The 26869-nt window shown below is 36.2% G+C and overlaps 1 protein-coding gene across 24 annotated transcripts in view; it reads right to left on the reverse strand.

Annotated features, from left to right (window-relative positions):
• TRIP12 (thyroid hormone receptor interactor 12) overlaps positions 1-26869 on the reverse strand; it is a 144233-nt gene that overhangs the window by 87092 nt on the left and 30272 nt on the right. For 15 of the 24 annotated variants that reach the window (XM_076006012.1, XM_076006010.1, XM_020288152.2 and 12 more), the window contains exons 2-4: positions 22537-22683; positions 5209-5334; positions 3261-4063 (exon numbers count right to left, since the gene is read on the reverse strand). In XM_076006012.1, coding sequence (XP_075862127.1) covers positions 3261-4063; positions 5209-5334; positions 22537-22634 — 1027 coding nt within the window. In that variant the 5' untranslated portion in view covers positions 22635-22683. The remainder of the gene's footprint in view (positions 1-3260; positions 4064-5208; positions 5335-22536; positions 22684-26869) is intronic. The other 9 variants (XM_020288163.2, XM_020288164.2, XM_020288161.2 and 6 more) reach the window with 2 other exon arrangements.

The raw sequence follows: 26869 nt of genomic DNA on the forward strand, positions 1-26869 counted from the left end.
TAAAATTACCTGCCAATTCTATTGTTTCTTACTGAAGTGACTATTTATTTATTTATACATACAGTGTCTCATTTGTTGCCCAGGCTAGAGTGAGTGCCGTGGCATCAGCCTAGCTCACAGCAACCTCAAACTCCTGGGCTCAAGCGATCCTACTGCTTCAGCCTCCCGAGCAGCTGGGACTACAGGGATGTGCCACCATGCCCGGCTAATATTTTTGTATATATATTTTTAGTTGGTCAGTTAATTTCTTTCTATTTTTAGTAGAGACGGGGTCTTGCTCAGGCTGGTTTTGAACTCGTGACCTTCAGCAATCTGCCCACCTCAGCCTCCCAGAGTGCTAGGATTACAGGCATGAGCCACCACACCCGCCCTGAAGTGACACATTTAATCATGTCTAAAATGCACCCCCCATGTTTAGCTTCAAGAAGCCTTCCCAGATTTAGCTCACTCAATCTGCTCACTCCTATGCATTCTGTTCTAGAAACCAATTTCTGAGATCACATGGCCCAGGTCTGACTCTTGGCTATATCTATCATTTCTTAGTTCTATGACCTTAGACAGGTGACTTTACCAATAACCCCGAGTTTCCTCACTAGGAATAATAATGCTTGCCACATAGGGCTGATGGGGAACAAGTAAGATGATTCATATAAAGCATTTAATAACTACCAGGTACTTATAAGCACAGTAAATATTTGCTATTATTTTGTTTTGAAATGTTTTTCACTTACACGAAGACAAATATATAGTCAATGGTGTGATATGAATCCTTGGGTTCACAAGGTATTCATCCCTAAAGATTAATCAATACCAGCAAAGAAGGATCTAATAAAATTTCATTTTCTCTGGGGTCTTAATATCTTCAAAGGACTCAATTATGTTACAAAATAAAACACAGGACCACGGGTAAAAAATAAGCACAGTGAAAAAAGCAAAATCTTCAAAGTTGCACATACCTCTATCTTCAAATCCTAACTCTGCCACTTATGAAATATGTTACTCAGATAAATTATTTCACTTCCATGGAATAAATTTCCCTAATAACTATCCTAAAGAACCATTATTTTGAAAAGTAAATGTGAGTACATATGCAAAATACCCAGTACTTTTTGATAATAAAAAAATGCTGGTTCCCTTCTTTCAACAGCTTAGGCTACAATTGGAGATTAGACTAGAACAGTGGCAGTGAAAATGAAAAAGCAACTTTATAGTGATAATAGAACACAGACTTTGTCAAAGTGAAGACAATTGTGAAGTGGGCTTTAAAATACTAAATCAGTTTGTGACCATGTTTAGAACGGTTTTAAAAGAATTATCTGGACTGGTTTTATCATGGCACAGTAATATAGCCAGAACTTTTCAGCATTTCCAGAGCGAGAGCTCCTACACAACCAAGGAAAGCCCCTCTCATTAGCCACGGATAGGGTTGAGTTTTAAATAAATAATAAATGAATGAATAAATAAATCATAAATCAATAAAATCATGTTAATAGACCCTATAGAAAAAGGAAGCTGATCCCTGAGAAGAGTCGAGGCCATGACACTCAAGTACGATCTGCTATTACCTGGCCCTAGAACCCTCCTCGAAATAGGACCTGAACAAAATGGGTTCCTCAAGTGAGGTAAACTGGAAGGCAAAAAGGGAAGAGTGAATCCCATGGAACTTTCCACAAACTCAACCTGGCCCACTGGCTGTGAAGATTACACAGCTACAATTACAATGGCATGACACACAAACACACAAAGATGTATACATGCTTCTACTTCACTTAAAGGCAGACAGGAGAGAAGTATAAAAGCCGACATAAATCCATTGTCAATAAAACCTTGGGAGGGTAAAAACACAGTTGGCTGTCCTTCCTTAATCTGGCCTTTTATTTCCTTTGAGTTCACGTTATCAATCTAGCTAATCTTAATCCATTATATGTGCCTTTGATTAAAGATGTTACCTTTACAATAACCCTATAATGCAGGCTTTACTTCAGATTTTGTATAGTGCCTACGAATATTCTTGTCAAAGTTTAGGTAATATTGAATCAACCAAAAGTAGTTATAGATTGTATGGTTAAACTAAACTAACAGCTCTGACTCAGTATTAGGTTAGGCTGATTCAATATTAGCTAAACCTTCACAAGAATACTAGTAGACACTATATAAAATCTTCCCAATAACCAAGAAAAGGGTTCTAACTCTATCAAAATGTAGATCTGATGGCCGGGCGCTGTGGCTCACGCCTGTAATCCTAGCTCTTGGGAGGCCGAGGCGGGCGGATTGCTCAAGGTCAGGAGTTCAAAACCAGCCTGAGCAAGAGCGAGACCCCGTCTCTACTATAAATAGAAAGAAATTAATTGGCCAACTGATATATATATATAAAATTAGCCGGGCATGGTGGCGCATGCCTGTAGTCCCAGCTACTCGGGAGGCTGAGGCAGAAGGATCACTCAAGCCCAGGAGTTTGAGGTTGCTGTGAGCTAGGCTGACGCCACGGCACTCACTCTAGCCTGGACAACAAAGTGAGACTCTGTCTCAAAAAAAAAAAAAAAAATGTAGATTTGAAATCAGAATCTTCTATGAGGACTCAAAGTGGGAAAAGATAGTAAAAAAAAAACTTTCTGATGAAATATTATAAAAATTAAATGCTTAAAAATATTGTGAATCTATTTGTCCTTTATAGATTTCCCGAAATAGAAAGAAAAGAGAAACATTTTAGCATTACAGCAATCACATAATTCAAGAAGGTCATCACCAGTTCTAATGAGATAATAGCTGGCTTCCTGAAGAAGTTTTCTGGGAAAAGGAGAGAGGGAAAGTGCCTGGAGATCTCCAAAGCTGGCTCATGAAAGAATATACATAACGCTATTTCTTCCTCCAACTAGTTTTTCTTTCTTTGGTTGAATGTATTATTCTCAAACATTAGCTCTTCCTATTCCACTGTATAACTGAAGTAACAGATGCTACAAAGACCAAGAAAGATACACTAAACTGCAATGGTTTAGTAATAATAGGAAGGCAGCATTCCTTATCTGTCTCCATAAAACTAAATGTATTATCAGTTATTACATACTATCATGTATATAATTACAGGGACAGTAATAAATCTAAGACTTGACTCAGACTGAAAAAACAAAACAAAAACAAGAAGCACACACACACACAAAAAAACAACAAAAGAAACCCAAAAACCTACCTTGAAAGCATAATCACTTTTGACAAACCAAGAGAAATTTTCTGTAAAGAAGAAGATCTTTCTATAAACTTACTTGCTAATTTGGCCTGTAATCCAGAAGGTCCAGGTTTTGATGTCTCTGACTTAGAAGACCCTGGAAGAGACAGTTTTGTTTTAGGAAGGCTAACTTTAGGGCTGAAACGAGCAGCCCAATCAAATTTTGAAGAGCCACCAGTTTTACTCTGTTCCTTTTCCCTGCTACTTCTTCTGGGACTGGGACTCGAGGCTGAACGGGAACGCCTGGCCTTGTTCTGGTCTTTTCCTTGTTTCACCCTGGCACCTGGAGGTACAGTGGAGGAGGCCGAGCCTACAGCAGATGACGAGGAGGAAGTAGAGGCAGCAGAAGAAGAATCAGTGATGGTGCTACACCCAGCTTTGGCTGAGGCGGCCGATTTTGAAGCCAGCTTGGTGGGTTTTGCAGATCTCTCTTCGGCACCAGTTGATTCAGACCCAGAACCACTCTTTACACAGGAACTCTCTGTCCTCTTTCTTTTTTGACTCCGTGAACTACCAGTGGCCCCACTCTTCCTGGTATGAGCTTTGCTTGTTGATGGTGATTGTGTAGATTTCAGTTGTTGCTCCTGGTCTAAATGTCTCTTCTTTGACTTACTATGTGGCTTATTCGTTTCTGAGGGAGATTCAGTATGCTGAAGTGCTTTTGGTTTTTTTGCAGAGCTAGGAGAATTGGTCCTGTTGTAGTCTGGACTAGCACTGCGCTTCACTCCTCGAGAATTGTCTTTCTTAGGCACCTGCCCCGTTTTTTGTCTTTCTGAAGTATTGGCTCTGTCTGGATCCTCTGGTTGTGGAACTATGACAGCAGATGATGAACTGCAGCTTCTAAGAGGTTAGATAAGACAAGAGTTAATAGCCTGTCATCATTAAACCTGTCATATATAATATTTATTTTACTAACTCCTTAAATCCCTGGAAATAAGTGCTTTAAAAAATGCACAAACATTTTCCAAATAAGTCCAGTATTTAATAAATATAGGTTTTCAAATGGTTCAAATTTAGAGGAGGAAAAAGCAGGTGTGACTTTGGAATAGTAAAATATTTGATTAGAAAATAAGGGTATTCTTTACCCAAAGATTACTGACACTAACACTCCTAACCACAAAATAAGAATTAAGATTTTCATGCCTGTAATCCTAGCTCTCTGGGAGGCTGAAGCGGGCGGATTGCTTGGGGTCAGGAGTTCAAAACCAGCATGAGCAAGAGCGAGACCCCGTCTCTACTATAAATAGAGAGAAATTAATTGGCCAACTAATATATATAGAAAAAATTAGCCAGGCATGGTGGCACATGCCTGTAGTCCCAGTCACTTGGGAGGCTGAGGCAGAAGGATTCCTTGAGCCCAGGAGTTTGAGGTTGCTGTGAGCTAGGATAACGCCATGGCACTCACTCTAGCCTAGGCAACAAAGCGAGACTCTGTCTCAAAAGAAAAAAAAAAAAAAATTAAGATTAAAAAGAAAGCTTTATGGTTCAGAAGCAGTGGAAATTAGAATGTTGATGCTCTATTCACAAATACAACTGCTTTGTCAAGGCTTAGAAGAAATAAGCATTAACATATGTGCTTTCAAACTGAAGGTTAGACATTGTTATGTTGTAGTACTAGCAAATATTCAAAGTTAATATTCCTTTCCAGAGACTCCTAACAAATTAGATCTTAAGAATCACTGGTTTGAACTTTGGCTTTGAAAATAAAAATTAAAGGAAATGGTAAGATGGCATTTTAGATGCCTGGAAAGGTTTCTTAATTAAGCAAAAGAGGAACCTCACATCTCTCTAAACAAGGAAAAAATTTCTTACAATAACAATCTCTGCAAAGGTGATAAACTTTTAATCCTAAAAGTTACCTTCAGAGAAGAATGAAAACACGTATCATAACATTTTGGAATAAACTGATTAAATTTTAACACTATGCAATGATTTGAATGCATATAATTCTGCCTTGAAAATGTATAAGCAATGTGAAGATTTACCTTTTAGAAAGGTGTCCCCTTGACAGTTCAGAAGTAGTATTAGACTGCACTTTGGGTGCCTTAGAATTAGATTTTCTACTCTCAGGAGGGCTATATCCCTTATGTTTTGCCTGCCCTAAATGTGACCTGTCAGCAGAAAATCAAAACAGAAATCTATCAGGAAACTGAGATGCAAACACAAGATTGAAAGTGAAATATTTTTACACTTAAAAAAAAAGCCTCCCAATTCTTCATTATTGACCCTGCCCTTTTTCCAAATATTTATAAAATACGATTATTATTCTATCAAATAATCTGGCTAAAGAAATTTACCTCTCAGAACCAACTTCCTCAATAATGCAGGACTTAAGGTTTCTTATTATTACCAGTTGTCATAATTGTACAGCATTATTATGGTTGCTTAAGCAATAGTAAATTTTTCAGCAATTTTACTACATTCAAATATGCTACATTTTTATAAAAGGCAAATCCAGACTTAAGACTGAAACACTACTTTTAATAGACCATGTGACTACAATGGCTTAAAAAAAATGTATAGAAAAGGTAATTTGTGAGTCCCACATACTGATTTCCAATTTGTATATTAAAATTCAGGTAAGCACAGCAAATGCAGAGGCAGATGAACCAATTCTAAAACTGATTTTACACAGAAAATCATGAGAAGCACTAAACAGTAAATAAACTTACATTAAATCAATATATTAATAGTGATATTTGCTAGGAATTTAAAGTACTAGTCAACAGAAAGTACACAAAAAAATTAAACAATTTAATCACAAAATGTTCCAAACACATTCAAAAGATTCCACCATTGATATGGTTGCATATTTATAATAAATCAAATCCTTATGGCAGCTTTGCTCTAAAAGCAAGTTTGAGGACATGAAGAAACTGTGTTTTCAGTTGTTAGATTATTTTAACCTTTAAGTAAGCAATAAAAAGCATCCATTAACATATCCAGAAAAACGGATGTTATACATCGGTGAGATAGTAATGTAATAAATGCTATTGATGTAATTCACAGCTGACATCCATCCTCCACATAAAAGAGGGTAAACTAATGAGAACTTTAAAGTTGCATTAATATCAAAGATGTTAACTTGTTAAAAAAAATTTTTTTAAGGCTAACATTTAATTCTGAACACTAACTACCTTAAAAAAAACTTAGCAATGAGTCACTTAAAACTTTACCCAACGTTAATTCTAACAGAATCTTTAAGGATGCCATAAATTCCTTAAGATATCATATAACTCTATCTCTTCCAATAGAGGACCTATGGCTTCTCTTTTCAGTATCTTTCTTTCTTCCTCCATTTTTCCAAGAAATTCAATAATAAGGCTGGGCGCAGTGACTCACGCCTGTAATCATAGCTTTCCAGGAGACAGAACCAGGAGGACTGCTTGAGGTCATGAGTTTGAGACCAGCCTGAGCAAGAGTGAGACGCCATCTCTACTAAAAATAGAAAAAATTAGCTGGGCATGGTGGTATGCATCTGTAGTCCCAACTACTCAGGAGGCTGAAGCAGAAGGATTGCTTGAGCCCAAGAGTTTGAGGTTGCTGTCAGCTAGACTGATGCCATGGCACTCCAGCCTGGGCAACAGAGTGAGACTGTACCAAAAAAATTAAATTTAATTTTAAAAAGAGAAAAAGAAAAATTAGCTGGGGTGTGGCAGCGAGAACCTGTAGTCTCAGCTACTCAGTGCCTGAGGCAGGAGGATCACCTGAGCCCAGAAGTTCAAAGCTGCAGTGGGCTATGATCATGCCACTGCACCCCAAGCAACAGAGTGAGACCTTGTCTCTTAAAAAAATCACACGCTTTTTAAAAATCATGTTGAAAGAAAACTATAACCATTCAAAGCCAAACAACTTTGTGAAAAATAATGTTCAAAACAATTAAATATGCAAATGTCAATCTTAAGAAAATACACTATTACATATCCGTTTAAGTCTCAAAAAAAAATTATACTCTGGTATTTCTCATGCCCTTACTAACACCTTCAATGAATTTAGGAATTCAGCAGGTAAGCTCAATCTCAGACCACAAAAATGTAAACAGCATGCAATCACTTCACAAAATACTAAAACTGGCTCATGCCTATAATCCTAGCACTTTGGGAGGCAGAGGTGGAAGGAGCACTTGAAGCCAGTAGTCCCACACCAGCCTGAACAAGAGCGAGATGCTGTCTCAGCTAAAAATAGAAAGGGTATGGTAGCATAAGTCCCAGCTACTGGGGAGGCTGAGGCAAGACGACTGCTTGAACCCAGGAGTTTGAGGTTTAGTGAGCTATGATGACACCACCACACTTTAGCCCAGGAGACAGAGCAAGATGCTCTCTCTCAAAAAGCAAAAAAGCAAACAAAAAACCCCACAAAAACAACAACAACCAAGGCTCACAAAACTGGCTTAAATCCAACAATTCCCACACACAGATCTTTCCTAAAATTATTTTATAGTGTGACTTATACTCTCATGGAGGACCGGTTAAAATAAATTTTTAAAAAATATCATAAAATATTGATCAGCTGGGCATGGTGGCATAGGCCTATAATCCCAACTACTGGAGAGGCTGAAGCAGGAAGACAGCTTAAACCGAGGAGTTCAAGACCAGCATACACAACATAGTGAGACCCTGACTCAAAAAAAATAAAACAAAAAAAACATGAATGTCATTTGCCTATTTGAACAGGGGACTTAACACATTTTCTGTAAAGAATAATAAATATTTTCAGCTTTTGTAAGCAATACTGTGTGCCACAAAAGCAGGTATAGACAATATGCAAACAAATGAGTATGGCTACGCCCCAATCAAAATTTACTTATAAAAACAAGCCATGAACCATATTCAGCCCATAGGCTACAGTTTTCCAACCCTGGCTTAGCACAAGAAATAAACAACCAGATGGTACCATGAAGTGACAATATGGGGCCTCCCATAGTGGAGCTCTATTTTATTAAATCCATTTATAAATTATTAATGTTCAGAAATACTCAAAGTAAATCTCCATAAAATAATGCTGCCCAAACTGGAATAGCCAATTAGAACACCACCGTATTCAGAGAAAAAGGATGCCATCCTTTTGGATGCCTTTTTTTAGCTCATTTTACCAACTCCTTCGTTTATCAAGCTTTAATGCTCAACTTTAACTTTTATTAAAAGCATAATCTCTTTGAGATTTAGTAAAATTTATATCCACTATAAATCAAATGTGTAGAATAGCCTAGTAAAATTCACAACAAACTCTTTTAAGTATCACTAGAATAAATCCATTTAGTGAATTACAGCACAAAGACTGCATGCACCTTTATGTGTGTGTGTGTCTTCAGGAACTTCTACAATATATGGGTGTTCCAAACAAAAAAACACAAAAAAACCCATACATTTTTGCAAAATCACTAAAAATAACAGAGCTAATGGTAAAAGTAAGATTAGGCACAGAGCACTCAAATCTATGTTACTTTGTAATGAGAGTCCTAACAAAAGCATCATTGATTTTTAAAAGATTTGCACTAATAATCAGTAAATTCACCCTTTGAAGTTTTATATTTTGTACTTTAAGTTTTAATATTTGAAAGACATTTTAAGACCAGCTTCAACAAAATTAAAAATACAATTGTCAGGTAGAGTTTCCTTCTTGTCATCTTTCTTTATAAAAACAGGAGTGAACAGCTTTCAGCTTCCTGAGAGTATTTCTGATGGTACAAATGTAACGGCAGTTCTGTAACACACTGTACTAGCTATTTCTTTCACTGAATGATTTCATTAAATCATTTCTGCAAAATACACAAATTTTTTGTAAGGTCTTCAAAACCTTCCTCTTTAATTGAAAGGGCTTTCCCTATTTCTGTTCCTATATTAGCACTGTAGGGAAAGTTGCCTGTAAACCAACACTATTTCCACATTACAGCGACTTCATTTCGCTGTTTGCCAAGTGTATATGGGGCAATTCACCATAGAAGAAACACACACTGCAACAGATTATAATCAACTCCAGTTTATGTGCTTTCAAGATTATCTTAAAAGCAAGTCTCAAATGCCTCTTGATGACTTTTAGGCACATAGTATTGCTTGTACCCCTCTACCTACTTTAACTTACTTTTACTGCAATTTAGTTAAATCCTTGGGAATCCAAAGAACTGAAAACCATCTCTACTCCAGAGAAGATCCAAAAGAGACCTTAACTTTTTATCAAAGAGCACATTGTTATCTTAGTTTTAGGAAAAATGAAGAAAGTGGTCAGTTATAAGCAGCTAGTTAATTCCTTATATTATAGGTATTGTTTTAATTTAATTTCTAAGCCAGACATGTTCACAACTTAAACACATGCATATATTACCAAACATAAATGGATCTCAGATTTAATTACATCTCCAAATTTATGTGCACATATACAGACATTTTCATGCTTTTATATTTTATATACACAATTATAACATAGTTGTGTTTTCTAAAAATCAAATGTTTTTATGCTAGTGCTTCCATTTTGGTTAAATAATTTTTTTAATTTAATATTTAAAAATGCTGTAAAATGCATGTTTTAAACAAGCTACTGATTTTCAATAATCAGTGTGGATCACCCATTTCAAGCTACTTTCAATATAAAACTCGCTATTACCTGTAAAATGTGCTGATTTTTAATCCTTAGTAGACTCTAGGGGGGTGGGGGACATATTATGTAATCTATTTGGATCACAAAACAGAAGCTTGAATAGTCTGACCAATCTTCCTGCATTTAATAATGATGAACCGCTAGCCCAAATGATTCCATAATTAACATAAAGGCTGAGCATAGTGGCATGTGTCTGCAGTCCCAGCTACTTAGGAGGCGAAGGTGGGAGGATCCCTTAAGCCTAGGAGTTTGAGGCTGCAGTGAGCTATGACTTCGACACTTCACTCTAGTCTGGATGACAGAGCAAGACTCTGTCTCCAAAAAACAAAACAAAACAAAAAAAAATAGAGTAAAGCAATGTTTCTAAACTGCAGTAGTACTGCCCCAAAGGAGCATTTTGGAAACATATGTTGGGGAACAGGAACGCTACTGGCAGGTATGGACTAGAGGTAAAAGATAGGCAATAAACAGAACAGCCAGACACAATGAAGAATTGTCCCACAACCCATATATTTCATATAGCCTTGGTAATATATGAAGACCTTATTAAAAAAAAGTTACAGTAACATAAGTGAAAAGCATGCTTGTAATTTCTCAGTTTAGATTTGTTTTGCATAGTTCACATATATGTTAAATTTCCCAGGAATGAGTGTGAATCAACAAATGATTATTTGAGGTTTTTTAGCATTTTTTCCAAGAGTCATGCACGATTTTTAAAGTCTATGAGGAAAATACCACTTATGGCATATAAGTCTGCTGTAGCTGTCACAGTCACTCAATCCAAATACAGATGCAAGCATCTGAATACACAGTCATGTTAGTGTGCCCAAGCATTTACCTACTAGGATCTTATTTCATTATTGTTTTCCTTTTGTTTCATCTTTGTAAAATTCAGTACATTATATTGATATTTCTAAACTGTATGTAGGCAGGCATTTTATTTACTTCTTTTAATTTATGCAAGATACTAAATTGGGCATAACAAAGATATTTACATATGATATACATGATACACAGTGAGCACTGGATCTCAAACTTGAGAAAAACTGTACTAAGCTACTCATTTCAACACGTTACGTTTACCAACTATCAAACACATGCAAGTCACAATAGGGCATACAAATGCAGAAAACATACAGTCTAGTCCCTGTCCTCAAAGAGGTCAGAGTCTCATAAAGTTTTGTTCTCAAAACTTTTTCTCAAAAAACTTTGTTTTATGAGTCTGCACACTGGCTTTTATAAATACCTGGGTAAAAACTTAAGATGGCCACTGGATAAATATTTTTAAGGTGCTGATTACATGATAAGCATTATGTTAAACTTATACTAAATCCATTATCTAACTTAATCTTCAAATGACACTCAAGGTAGGTATTATTCCCATTTTAACGATGTAGAAAGGGAGTCCTGCCACACATGAACCCTAGACAGGAAAGATGAGATTGAGCCCCGGTATTCAACTACCTAAATCTGCAATCCCACAGCTATACCTAGGAACTCAGTAATCAAAGTGTAATGCCTGCATCTACAACTATTAAATTTTTTCCGCCCATACTGGTATTTCTGTTCCTAGTCATATATGGGTAAAAATGAATGGCTTTGGAGATGGTAGATGAGAAAAGGGTAAAAAAGCACCACTTTTAATCTCTTAAAAAGGAACCCTCTCTGCATTACAAGAAAACAGCCTTCTAAATGTGATACTAAAGCTTGCTATTCAGATAATGTAAGAAGTATTTATATATATTTTCACATTTTTTAAAGTCAAACTGAACCCTTCTAGGAAGGCATTCTGAGACTGAGCAAGTGCTTGTAATAAAAGTGGTTTGGAACATCAGAAAAATGAAAGCAAATCCTCAGTAAAGGATAAAAAAACTAATCTATGGCAGCTGACCACATCTTAAAGGTTTCTAATATATTTATGATGTGACTTTTGGAATCAATTTCACATTTATTGATTAAAACAATATATATAACTAAGAAAATTAAAAAACATAAAAGCTCTTATCTTGTAGGCCCAAGAAAGAATTTAACACGGATACTATTAATAATCAAATGTTTATAACTTCCAACTAGAGAAAAGTAGCCTCTGTTCCTCCTTAGACCAAGGCAACCAGGCCAGTGTTAAACACAACACTATAAATCTTGTCTCCCAGCCCCAAAGCCTGATGGGACAGGCTAGTCTTCTCCACTTTACCAAAACAGCATTAAAAATGGAAGAGCATATGTACATATGGTTCCACAACTAAAACTCCAGGCTCCCTATCATACCAGTAGGATTTACTATTACTGAAAACAGTCAGTATGAGTTACCCGGCTAATTCTGGTATAAATTCTTTTTTAAAGTGGTTAGAATTCAGCACACTGAAGTCACTTTCACATCATACTATGTCTTCCAATAACATTCTCCTCCTCCCAAAATAAGATGAAGTTTGAACTTCCATATGACAGAAAAAAGGATAGGATAAAGAGAGACAGAAGGAAAAAGAATATAAAAGGAAGGCATCCTTACTCGTTAATTAGGAGAATGAAGAGAACATACCAGTGGCTATGTTTCACTAAGTAGACTTTAGGGAAACAAACTATTATACACATGCAAATAAGAATGCAAAATAATGTTTAAACAGTCTTGATAGCTATATCACAGTATTCTATGTCTCCTCCTTCAAAACACATGGTAGGATGGTATTTCTCCAACTACTTGGAAGTATGTGTAGCCATGTGACTTGCTTTGGTTAAGGGAACGGGAACAGAAATGAATTTCTTCTGGGGGAGTTTTGGATAGCCAGAGTGTAATTTATAATATTCTAATGCTTGACAACACAATAGGATATTAGTCACATCTGCATGTGTAGACATGAAGCAGAGCTTGCAGCTGACCCAAGACAACTTTTTTAGTGACTAGATTGCAAACTACTAATATTTAGGAGCTTTTTTTTTTACTGAATCATAATCTAGCCTACCTTGTTAGATAGTCCATTTAAACTATGCCCTTCAACATTTCTTTGACTCCTGTCAATCATGTTTGCATTATCATTAAAGAAACAAACAAACAAAAAAAGAATGTCACATTGATGTTCCTAGAAATGTCAAGGAAACAAGTCTCCTGTTATCTAAGCCACACTAGAATTGTTGAGTATCTACCTCTTAGGAGGAGAGAAACAAGTAACAGAAAAATAAGAAATAAAATCCAGGCTGGGCGCTATAGCTCACTCCTGTAATCCTAGCACTCTGGGAGGCTGAGGCGGGAGGATTGCTCGAGGTCAGGAGTTCGAAATCAACCTGAGCAAGAACGAGACCCCGTCTCTACTAAAAATGGAAAGAAATTAATTGGCCAACTAAAAATATATAGAAAAAATTAGCCAGGCACCGGATGCTGAGGCAGAAGGATTGCTTGAGCCCAGGAGTTTGAGGTTGCTGTGAGCTAGGTTGATGCCATGGCACTCTATCCCGGGCAACAAAGTAAGACTCTGTGAAAGAGAAGGGAAGGAAGAGAAGGGAAGGAAGAGAAGGGAAGGAAGAGAAGGGAAGGAAGGAAGGGAAGGAAGGAAGGGAAGGAAGGAAGGGAAGGAAGGAAGGGAAGGAAGGAAGGGAAGGAAGGAAGGGAAGGAAGGAAGGGAAGGAAGGAAGGGAAGGAAGGAAGGGAAGGAAGGAAGGGAAGGAAGGAAGAGGAAGGAAGGAAGAGGAGAAGGAAGAGGAGAAGGAAGAGGAGAAGGAAGAGGAGAAGGAAGAGGAGAAGGAAGAGGAGAAGGAAGGAAGGAAGGAAGGAAGGAAGGAAGGAAGGAAGGAAGGAAGGAAGGAAGGAAGGAAGGAAGGAAGGAAGGAAGGAAGGAAGGAAGGAGAAAAGAAAAGAAAAGAAAAGAAAAGAAAAGAAAAGAAAAGAAAAGAAAAGAAAAGAAAAGAAAAGAAAAGAAAAGAAAAGAAAAGAAAAGAAAAGAAAAGAAAAGGAAAGGAAAGGAAAGGAAAGGAAAAAGAAAAGAAAACCCAAACTCTGAAAGGAACTAATCAGTTCACATGTCAAGTAAAGACAAATATAGCTGACATATACCAACTGCTTTGCAACTGCTGCTTCAGCCTGTAGAGCCCAAATTTATGAAGTCATCTCCTGAAATGCTTCTCACCTGACTCTAGTAACAGCTTGCATGCCCATTTCCCCTACTGGGTTGGACTGCTTGTGACAAAGGCTACCCTACTCTCAATTCTGTAACTATTATAGAGCATGGTGCTTACTAGCATGGTGTTCTACAAATAAATGAATACAATCTTATACTAATATATACTTGTATTACAAGTACATCAAGGCAGAGTTCTAAACTGCCTAAAGAGGCTTTATTAAAATATCACACACATCTCCAAAGTCAAAGTAACAGTGGAAGAATCAAGCCTAGAGAAGGCAAAAAGTCAACACGGCTTTGAAGAATTACTAAGGAATTGAAATTTGTTAGAATTTTTTGTTTTGTTTTGTTTTGTTTTTTTGAGACAGAGTCTCACTTTGTTGCTCAGGCTAGAGTGGGAGCCGTGGCGTCAGCCTAGCTCACAGCAACCTCAAACTCCTGAGCTCAAGCAATCCTGTTGCCTCAGCCTCAGTAGCAGGGACTACAGGCATGTGCCACCATGCCCGGCTAATTTTATATATATAGTTGGTCAATTAATTTCTTTCTATTTTTAGTAGAGACGGGGTCTCGCTCAGGCTGGTTTCGAACTCCCAACCTTGAGCAATCTGCCCGCCTCGGCCTCCCAGAGTGCTAGGATTACAGGCATTAGCCACCGTGCCCGGCCAATTTGTTAGAATTTTAATACGCACATACTCTTTGCTCTTCTCTGCCTGTCCAACTTCTTCCACAAGACAAGAGACATGGCAGTTGACAACTTCAGATTCACATTTTCCCACCTTTGTCACCAGAAAGGAAAAAGCTAAAGTTTCCATTTTTCCCAGCTGGGATCATGGGACCACACCAGTCCAAATCACTGTGTTCAAAAAGATTAGGTATTGCAGATTCTTCCAACTTTGGCCAAAGGCTAGGAAATGGCTAACCAGGATCAGAGTAAAAATATGGTATGAGAGAGTAACTACAATTCAAAATCCATGAAAGACCATTCTAAAAAAGCGGACTACTGTCACAGGAAGAGAGGCACCAGGAAGAACAAAAACCATCAAGGATATTATTTTTCTCCCCAACCCCCTTGAAAATGGCATAATGTTTTTAAAAATTCAAGAGGAAAGATGACTTAACTTGACCTAGCTTAAGAAGATAAGGAGCCTAAAGTTAAGCCTAAGAAAAGGCACAAGGAAAGAAATAAGCACAAAGAGATGGTGAAATCTGCCTGGATTGAGCAGGAACATAATAAGGACAGATGAAAAAAGAGCAGAAGCAGCCAGACAGATACAGATTCTGTCTGTAGTTCCTGGGGAACTCCAAAATGTTACAATAAATGTACTAAGAGTGGTTCAAATGCTATCGAATTTCTATAGGATTTCTGGGACTGGAAAAAAAGTACAGGCTACACCAAAGTGAAAATTTTTGAAATTAATATTCCAATAAGATCTGAAATACAGAAGGCAAGCATTTTTAAAGGAGAATGGTATGAATAAAAATAAAATACTTAAGGAAACTGCAAGATACCTTAAATAAATGGCAATTATCTCAATTTATTAGGAATAGAGTAAAAATTAACAAGTTTTGGTTTTTGAAACCAACAGATCTGAATTAAGTTTGGTATGTCACATAACGTTTTTTTGCAGTATTATACTTCTTTCGAAAATAGACGTAAGTTGCAATGAATAGTCCTCAAAAAAAAAAAAGAAAATAGACGTAAGCGTAATCCTAGCACTCTGGGAGGCCAAGGTGGGCGGATTGCTCGAGGTCAGGAGTTCAAAACCAGCCTGAGCAAGAGCAAGACCTCCGTCTCTACTATAAAAATAGAAAGAAATTAATTGGCCAACTAATATATATATAGAAAAATTTAGCCACTGGTGGCGCATGCCTATAGTCCCAGCTACTCGGGAGGCTGAGGCAATAGGATTGTTGAGCCCAGGAGTTTGAGGTTGCTGTGAGCTAGGCTGACTCCATGGCACACACTGTAGCCTGGGCAACAAAGGGAGACTCTGTCTCCAAATAAAGAGTAGTAATTACAGTAATTGACATATAATGGAAAATTATTCAGACATTAAAATGAATGAAGTATTTTCTTGACAGGTATGTTAAAAAGTACCTATGATTCAGCAAGTCACAATATAGTATCTAAAATGATTTTACCCTTAAAGAAATAAGCCAAAATACCAAGTTATCATAAATATCTTTTTCAAAAATATTCCTGTCTTTTAAGAGCGGGTTAAATTATATACCTTCTATAAACATTTCAAACTACCCCAATAAACTTAAAGGACTTACAATGTTGAATTTTACATTTCCTACCAATGTGTGTCATTTATCTTCTAAATGTACAATTCCTATCTTGCCAACTATTTAAAAGCTTCTTTAAGACTGCCTTATAATTCTCCAAGCCAACCTTACGGACTAAGACTGTAGTTTTTACATAATAAACTGATAGATATTAGCTGAACAAATTAATAGGTCAGTTCTATATAGTGCTACAAAGGAAGATAAATAACATATACAAATGTAATAGTACATTTACATCAAAAGTATTCTCAGGCAGATCTCATTCAAACCTCTTTTTTCAATTTTTAACCTTATTACTAGAGAAGCCAATAAAATGACAGTTTTCCTGTTTATAAATTAGAAGAAAAATGCAAAATGGAGATAACATGAATAGAGCAATGACAAAAGCCCTTTTTCCTGATGAAGATGATATGAATTGGAGGTAAAAAGAAATTAACATGCAAGAAGTTAATTTAAAAAACTTCCTTTTAATGGAGGTGGGAAGTAGGGTGAAATGGATTCAAGCATCTTGCCTCACCATTTAAAAATTTCAGACATATTACAGTCAAAATGTAAAAGTAGAACCATAATAGAACTCAAAAGAAAAATTTATGCTTGGGATGGTGAAGACAAATGAATAAAAGAAACAGACACGATAGGCTTGATTATCCAATTTTTAAAACTTCATAAGTAAAAAACATAACAAGTAATAAAACTAGGAAAAATATGTTTTAATGTTAATGGGCTGAAACTTTTTATATAAAAAGCAATAACAAGGCCGGGCGCTGTGGCTCACGCCTGTAATCCTAGCTCTTGGGAGGCCGAGGCGGGCGGATTGCTCAAGGTCAGGAGTTCAAAACCAGCCTGAGCGAGACCCCGTCTCTACTATAAATAGAAAGAAATCAATTGGCCAACTGATATATATATAAAAAAAAATTAGCCGGGCATGGTGGCACATGCCTGTAGTCCCAGCTACCCGGGAGGCTGAGGCAGAAGGATCACTCGAGCCCAGGAGTTTGAGGTTGCTGTGAGCTAGGCTGACGCCACGGCACTCACTCTAGCCCGGGCAACAAAGTGAGACTCTGTCTCAAAAAAAAAAAAAAAAAAAAAAAAAAAGCAATAACAAAGGAATAAGCATCTTGGCCAGGCATGGTGGCACGTGCCTGTAGTCCCAGCTACTCGGAAGCTACTGGAAGGTGGGAGGATCACTTCAGCCAAGGAATTGGGGGCTGCAGTGAGCCTTGAAGACTGCACTCCAGCATAGGTGCGAGTGAGACTCCATCTCAAAAACACACTAACAACTCACAGAATAAATAAATATGGCCAAAATGTGCCAAAATTTTCAATTCTATAATAATCACAGAAATGTTAACTTTAACAAAAGGAATCCTGGGCCCATCCCCCACCACACTCCCCAACAAAGTTTTCTTTTTTTTTTTTTTTTTTTTTTTGAGACAGATACTCGCTTGTTGCCCAGGCTAGAGTGAGTGCCGCCAGTGGCGTCAGCCTAGCTCACAGCAACCTCAGACTCCTGGGCTCAAGCAATCCTTCTGCCTCAGCCTGCCGAGTAGCTGGGACTACAGGCATGCACCACCATGCCCGGCTAATTTTATATATATATATATATATATATATATATATATATATTAGTTGGCCAATTAATTTCTTTCTATTTATAGTAGAGACGGGGTCTTGCTCTTGCTCAGGCTGGTTTCGAACTCCTGACCTTGAGCAATCCACCCGCCTCGGCCTCCCAAGTTTTCTTTTAAAAATGGTATGTGTGACCAGAAACAGTGGCTCAGGCCTATAATCCTAGCTTGAGGCTAGGAGTTTGAGACCAGCCTGAGCAACATAGTGTGAGACCCTGCCACTATAAAAAGCAGAAAAATTAGCTGAGTATAGTGGCACAGGCTATTACTCTCAGTTCCTCAGGGGACAATAAGCTATGATCAAGCCACTGGACTCCTGCCTGGGCAACAGAACAAGAACCTGTTGCTTAAAAAAAAAGATATATTCTATTAACTAGAATTTAGAGAAATAAACACTCTCATGAAGATTTGGTACAAATATAAATTGGTCCAATCTTTCTGAAAGACAATTTGGCAATCTGTTAAAAGTCTTCAAAATATTAATACCCTTAGATCCTATAAACCTATGTTCAGGAATTTGACTAAGTAAAACCATAATCACATTCTAATAGAACAGGCATAGCAATTTCTTAATAGCCAAAAATGGGGAGGGGGGAGGAAGTAGACACCCAAATTTAAATCATGGGCTTTCATATCAAAGAAAATCATGTACACATTTAATATTTCCTTTTAGAAGAATGTTACAGAATTCCAGAAAACACATCAAAGAATAACAGCTGGTTACTATACTATATTATCCATTTCAAAGTATACATATAGAATTATGTTGAAAGTATACATACATAAAAGACTTTAAGAACGTAAAACAGAAATATTAACCATGGTGTTTCTGAGTGGTAGGATTAAAAATCTTATTTTCTTTAAATTTTTCCTGAAGCTTCCCAATTTCCTATTCTCGATATGCACTGCTTTTATAAAAATAATATTGAAGAAACTAAAATTAAATTCAATCCCAACACTACCATTTGATAAAAACAGGAAAAAGCACATGGTATAGCAAAAACTGCATCACCAAGAGGAGGTGGTAGCCTACAAATACCTGTGCTAGAAGTGGGAAAGGCTAGGAAGTATCCCTGAGAGCAAGCCAACACAGAGAAGCAGTGGAAGGGAGTGATTTCCTAAAGAAGAAAAGAGAACAGAAAAAAGAGGAACAGATCAGCTACAGTCCAAAAAAAAATTATAGGAAAGGGGAAGAGAAAAACAACAGAAGAGGAATAAGATGCCTAGTTCAATTACAATGAAGGATAAGTGAAAATCAACAGAGGGAATAATCAGGAAAGAAATACATCCCAAAGATTCTACTTTATCTTAAGGATAAACGCAAACTATTCTTTTAAAAAAGGTAAGCAACCTTGATTTGAGGGAAGGCAACCTCCAGGTCACTGGAAGGAGGTTCCACACACACAACACAAAAAAACAGCTTAATGCAGTTTTGGAAAAAAACAAAGTGGATCAAAAATGAATTAATCCAAAAATTCTAGGAGGAAAGCCTGCTACTTAAATTCTACTAAATGTGTTAATACTCTTCTATTATAAGTACTTTATATCCTCTCCTAACTCCTTCCTTATATAGATCAAGTGGCATAGGCAGAGAAAACAGTTTGGCATAATGAAAAGAATCCCTGACTTTAGAGTGGAGAAGTCTGGAAACTGGGACAAAAGGGGTATAGTAAAGACTAAAAAGGGAAAAAAAACAGTCTGAAATCAAGTCCTGACAATATACTAGCTGTATAAAGCTGAGCAAGCTTCCACATTTGTAAAATAGAGATTACATACTTAATGTGGAGTTTCTAGGTGTCTCAATTAAAGGACTATGTATAATAATTTCTTAAACTTAAAACACTCTACTAATACTGTTGTAGTAGCTGCTGTTATTGTCATTATTTGAATCACGGTGTCACTATAAATACTTTTACAAGCCCAAGCCCAAGCCCATTGTTTTCAGGAAAGAAAAGCCATAACAACAGCACTTTACCTAGGAAAGCTGAACAAGAGGTAAGCTGAACAAGAGTCACATGAAGAATATGAAAATATAGTTGCAATTGTTCTCTCCCAATTTATCCCAATCCTCTCACTTCCAAAAATCCCTAGGGGTTTTTTGAGAGGTTAGATAATTGCTAGGATAGCACACTCCACAAGGGTTTCAAAAGTCAGTCTGGGGTTTGCTGAGTAGGCCTTCAAAGTTCCCTCCAGTCTAAGATTCATTCTATCATGAGCATAAGAAGGCAAAATGATATTCAGAAAAGCCAGTATCTTCTAAAATTATTCTTACTAAAGTTCTAAATTTCTATGTCCTGATCATAATTATACACATAAAAATAAATGGGAAAAAAATCTATATATTCAAATTTACTACTAAATCATGGTATAACCACTCAAACACAAAGACTGTAACTAATGTTTTCAAATAATTTTTAATATTAGTGGGAAATGACACAAGCTAGGCTTTTAAAAAGTGAATAGGGGCCAGGCACGGTCTCACGCCTGTAATCCTAGCTCTCTGGGAGGCCGAGGCGAGCGGATTGCTCAAGATCAGGAGTTCGAAATCAGCCTGAGCAAGAGCGAGACCCCGTCTTCACTATAAATAGAAAGAAATTAATTGGCCAACTAATACATATACAAAAAATTAGCCAGGCATGGTGGTGCATGCCTGTAGTCCCAGCTACTCGGGAGGCTGAGGCAGGAGGATTGCTTGAGCCCAGGAGTTTGAGGTTGCTGTGAGCTAGGCTGACGCCACAGCACTCACTCTAGCCTGGGCAACAAAGTGAGACTCTGTCTCAAAAAAAAAAAAAAAAAAAGTGAATAGGTCTTCTTCCATATATTACTTTATTAGTGAAATGTTTTCTGAAGAAATCACAGTTGAAAAATATGAAAGCTGACATGGGGTTACATTACTAAAGTATGGGGGAGTTAAAGCTACAAAATCTTATGTACACTTTCCCTCTACATTCTTTGGTATGTTTTTTGCCATTCCAAACATATTTGAAAGTTTTTATTCTTTTCCTTCACAACTAAACATATTGTTTATTAGTTTAGATTACATGAACACAAATCTTAAAATCACAAGATTCGCAATTCTACAAATCCAACTGAAATCCATCTTTATTACAACTTTATTATTTAAACCAACACATCTTAATCGCTAGTATTAACTACTTCCATTTTTTAGTCAATTTTTAAATACCTGATACAATAAAAATTTTTTTAAATGTATATAACATTAATGTATAGAAAAGATTACAATACTGAACTGCAAATGTGAGAAACAATGCACTATGATAGTTCAAAATGTTTGTCATTTCATGTGCCAGAGTCCAAATACAATCTGAACAGTAACATGTATAAAACTGCAGTTGTTCAAAAGGTACAAGTTACTCATATGCACATACATGCACACACACAAATACACACACACACATATTCAGTTTTAAAGTGAGAGAAGAGATAGATATATGCCAATGTCAATAGTAACCACTGTAAGTAGATTGTGGAACTGTAATGTTTTTCTTTTTAGTTTTGTTCGTTCAAAATTCTCTAAAATGAATATTTAAAATTTTTATTATAGGAGTGATTTTTTTTAATCAGTAGCATAAAGTTAAATGTGGCTGCTACAAAGAATAACCTGAATGTAAAGCAGGAAAAAATATCAGCACAGAACTCTACACTAAGCACAGTGCTAAAAGCTTAACACTGAAGTTATCCAGTAACACCATGAAACAGACATCCCCACTCTGGGGACTAAGAAAGTGAAGTTTCCTGAAACTCTTAAAAAAGAAAACATGGCTACTTAATGGCAGAGACAGAAATCACACAGGAAACTATCCTAATAGAAAGTCCACATACTTAACAACTTAAATCATCAGATATCAACATAATATGTTTCAATTTATTTTTTACATTTGACACTTAAAATTTTTTTACAGTTTTCTAGACATTACATACGTGCTTATGCCTCAAACTCTTGCATAAGGTGATCCGATTATAATTTAGCCATTATTTACTGCAAGCCAAACATGATTAATATTTGCCCTGAGATTAAAGAACTAGGACTTGCAAGAAGAATTCTGAAAATTTTATACGCAGAGTAACAATCCTTGGCTAAATCAGATCCAGAATTTCACATTCAAGTAAATTCAACTGATTCTTTACACTACCTTATCTGTAACTATTCCAACTAAAAAGACAAACACCAGACCACTAAAAATTGTTAAGACAACTGATTTGCTAACAAAGTCAGACTGCCTCAGTATCCTGTCAAAAAGTATGAGGAAAAAATGCAAAAGCCCAGTATCAAAACTCAAGTTAAGACAAATGAAGCTTCCTTTCAATGAAGTATCATTAAGTCAAGACATACATAAGGAAAGGGACCACAAATGGTAGAAAGATGTGTTTTGGCATGTATGTAAGGAAGTGAAAAGAAAAGACAAACAAAATATGACATACCACACACTAAGAACCCTAAATTAGGTGTTTGAAAATGTCAATGACTGAGAACTGTTTCTTTGAGCCTACAGTATTTAAGGAAAGATTTAGGATTTGCTTTGGATTCCAGTTTTTTGTGTGTTACTTGGCTCAAAATTTAGGAAAAATTACTCCTTTGCAGTGAGCCGTTTAAGTCTTGGTCCTCACAGTGAGGCTTTAAAATGTTTTTTATTCCCAATTCCATTTCGAATTACCATGTAATACATACCTTCCTCCTATCGAGTCGTCTTGTGGTTGGGCCCCGGCAGTGTTCCTCTGTGAACGTCGCAGTGACCCCCCTGGATTGTTATTAGGCCGGTTGGACATTGGCACCTCTCTCTTGAAGGGACATACCCTTTCTAGACACTACCATTCACTAAAAGAAAAAGAAAAAAAAAGAAAATATAACAGATGCGCACGATACAATACAAAAAAGAAATGAGGGGCACTGAAGGCAATGGAGAAATTTTATACAAAGTATTTGATTTTACAGCTTTCACCAATGCTGCAATGTCTTATTAAACTGTGAAGTATGATTGATTAATGTCTTACGAAATGTCAGGAATATAACAAATTTAAGGCATGTGGTCCAGAACCCAGCACATGAAATTAACTTACATTTTTCATGAACTAGCCAGGAAATTCTCAATTCAAAGAAAACAGAGCACAGGTAGAAATATGTCTTTGTTTCCACATTTCTAGTATTGTGCATACACAGGCATTACACCTAAAATCAAAACACCTTAGTTCAAAGGCTTGTGATAGAACAGGTATAAAGGAGTTTGCCCTTACATAACTCACAGCCTCCAAACCTCAGATTCCTCAAGCCACAGAATTAAAAACATGTGTCATGCCACCTTCACAGTATTGTTGTGAATAACAAATAAATTAATAAATACAAAGAAAACTGTAAGACTGTGTTATCTTAATGAAGAGATGATGAGAAAACAACTCAAATACAGTAAACCGAGCAATAGTCCCAGATATCCTGGATTTCAATAGCAGCTCTGCTAGCCATGAACTTAAGACAACTTAATCTCTAGATTTCATTTATCTCTTCTGTAAAATCAGTATTATTACCTCACAAAGTTACCAGCAACAAGAAATTGTGAAAGTATTTTTATAAGTTAACAATTTAGCTCAAAACACATTTCTTAACCAATTTGAACTTTCTGTAAGAAATTTAATTATTATACAGACAATATGCTGATACTCAGAAAATCAGTTTTACTGATAAAGCAAGCCAAAATTACAACCATAGAAAGAATTACAATGTGTCCAAACCAAATCTCTCACTATTTGTTGTATGCCTCCAAGCTCAAAGTAGAGTTCTTTTATTACTATTTACTGTGAAAGAAATAGAATGTACGATCATATGGCATAACAGAACCTGGGGCCAAAGAGAATGCAAATCAATCATAACTAAATCTATTATTGTACTGGACTTTAATATGAGATTCATTGTATTGTAACAGGAAGGTAGGTTTTCTTTTGAGTTACATGTTGAACTAATCCAGTAGAAAAAGATTGTTCATTACTGCTGCATATGCCCAAATCAATTAATATACTACATAAACTTTAATCAGAAAGTTCAAATTACTAACGTAAATATATAAACTTTAGAAAGGGGAAAGGAGAGAGAGATTAAATTTACATACACTGATATGGAAAGATCTACCCAAGATATTTGGGGGAGAGGGTGGGGGGGAATATGAAACTTGCGTTTGTGTGCATATATTTGACTTGTATATATATTTTAGTATATCATCTACATGTTAAAGATTGATAAGGCAATTCACAAAACAGACTCTGCTAATACCAAATGCCTTTGAGAAAGACTGGGGGTCTGGAGTTTAGAATGAAAAAATAATTTTTCTTGTTGTTGAGATTATTCAAACCATTAATATAAGCAATAGCGCAAGTAGCTCAAGCACAATAGCTACAAGTGTAAAGCTCCAGAGTCAAACTGTCTCTGCCAGAGTTTAAATCCTGACTCCAACACCAACAAGTTATAAAACTGTGTGTGCGTGCACAAATGCACATGTATATACACCCACACTCTTCTCTGTGCTTCAATCTATCAAATGAAGATAAAGAAGTTACCTCACAGAGTAGTTGTGTGGATTAAATGAGAAAAATCCACATAAAATCCACATAAACCACTTAACACAGTGCTGATCATATATAGCAAGGGCTCAGCACATATTAACTATTATTGTTATTACTATAAACATTTATTCAAAAGAATACTAATGGTAAAGTAAAATGTAACATATCAGGGGAAACTTCACCATGAAAACCAGTCAATGTGAGTCTTAATTTATAGCGAAATAGTTTCAAAGGTGAATTTCTGCTGTAAAGAAAACATACATATATACTGGTGTTTTTTTAATTGAGGGGAAGCATCACAACCACCTAGGAAGCTTAGTCAAAATAAGAAATGGGTGACATATTTTAAGAGTTCCCTTGGTTGTACTACAATACAGAATTGTACATTAAAGCATTAAATCAAAGGCCAGTTTTTTTAGAAGTCATCTTAGAAGTTGTTCTACTTCAAACATTATCTCAATGCCATTCCACCTGGAAAAAAACAGCATGGATAGATAAAAGAGAATAGTGTGATACTGCTGCTCTCACTTTAAAAGGCAAAGAATATTACTAAACAAGATTGGTAGTTGTCACCTGCCCACTCTCTGCTATAAATGCCTACTGTATGTCATGTGGTATTAAGTCATTCAAATGAATGTAAATCATACTAATTATTTTGACCTATAGTCACCAAGATAAGAACAATGCTTCCAAAATCTTCAGAGCTTTTCAACCAGCTCCATAATCAGCCAATAGCCCATTTTTGGAAAATTCTTGGGATTGAAGGGAAAGAATGACAAGTAGATACATAGATGTTTATCAAAGTACTACCTGCTTTTAAAGTGTAAATTAAATAGGACAGATTCTGTTAAACTTTGGAATTTTACTTCCCTGAAAGTAGATAAAAGATTAATATATGATGGATAGAGGATCTCCCACTCAGTCGGCTATCAACAAAACCAGAGAGCTAGAAAGGCCCTGAGAGATGATCAAGTTCAACCCCTTAAACTGCAGACAAATCCAAATGAAGAAAGTTCAAGGAATCTGTTGAGGACCAGTCCTCTGAATGCTGGTACTAAGGAGATCTATACTCTCCCCATGAATATTACCACCTCAACTTCACCCAAAATCTAATAATGCCTCATTGGCTTCAGATAAGAACCCAGAAGGCCAAAAGTTTTCATCCTGCAATGATTTCCTTCAGAATGTTTTCCTTACAGAATTTTCTGTACCGACCAACTACTTATGCCTACTATGTTATTTTTAAAACACACACAAATGAGAATTCTATTAATAACTATACTGCTAGAAGTCATGTTTTGATAACCCAGAATGAATGAACTCAAAGATTCTCCTATTAATAAGCTATCTCATAATGATGACACTATTAATAGAAGTTATAAGCCCAATCTATTAATATCCCAGACTATTCGATCCTGAAATATGTACTACTTTTCTACCCTTCATTTTTGAGAAAATAATCACCAGCATTGTTCACATAAAATCTTTGATATTAAGTCCTAAAGCACTGAAATAAAACAGATGGAATGTATGACTTTGGTATTCAACAGGAAAAACATAAAAATGCTGAGAGATTATCTTCAAGATTGAAAACAAACTCATGACAACTTTGCTTACAGCTCTAAGTGTGCAACAAACTTATTCACTGTTTGGATTAAATGACATTTGAATTTTATGTGAAAAAGTATTTAGCTCTACAGGCAAATTCCACATAGGAAAAACAGACTTGCATATATTTTTTTTAATACATAAAGGAAAGAATGAAAGTAAAGAAAGTTTACACAACAGAAAATGCATGCCAGAGGCGGTGGAAGAGTCACTCAGCAGGAGTGGAGAAATACATAGACTTGTACATTAATCAACATTTTAACATTTGTTTTAACATTGTATCAAGAATATTCTTTCTAGGAAAACAACAACTGAAAGCATTATGGAAATTAAATTTCTTAATGTAAAAATTACCAAAAAAAGCTTAAGGCTACAAAAAAAAACCCTCTAACATACAAAAATTCAATCCTTCATTTGGTGCAAAACTTTTAGAACACCAAGAAAATCAACTGCAAAAACAACTTGAGAGTTGGGCACAACAGCGCACACTTTAGTCCCAGTTACTCAGGAGGCTGAGGCAGGAGGATTACTTGAGCCCAGGAGCTCAAGGCCAGCCTGAGAAACATAGCAAGACAGTGTCTGTTAAAAAATAAATAAAACAACTTCAGGATGCAGTAGTACTTGCTAGTCAAATGGCCAAAAGTATGGAAAGGAAATAGATAGTACAAAGTTAGAATTTATGCATAATATCCATCACATAAATGACATTTTATAGAGTGGAGAACAAATCTCCAATTTAGTAACCCAGAGCAGAGTCATAAACAGCCCCAAAGCCAACCAATATGTTTACTCATGTAAATCACTATCACCTATTTTGACAGGCAATTCTAAAAACTGAAGGAAAT

The sequence above is a fragment of the Microcebus murinus genome, chromosome 8 (genome assembly GCF_040939455.1).
Source record: "Microcebus murinus isolate Inina chromosome 8, M.murinus_Inina_mat1.0, whole genome shotgun sequence".
In the NCBI taxonomy this organism is placed as follows: Eukaryota; Metazoa; Chordata; class Mammalia; order Primates; family Cheirogaleidae; genus Microcebus; species Microcebus murinus.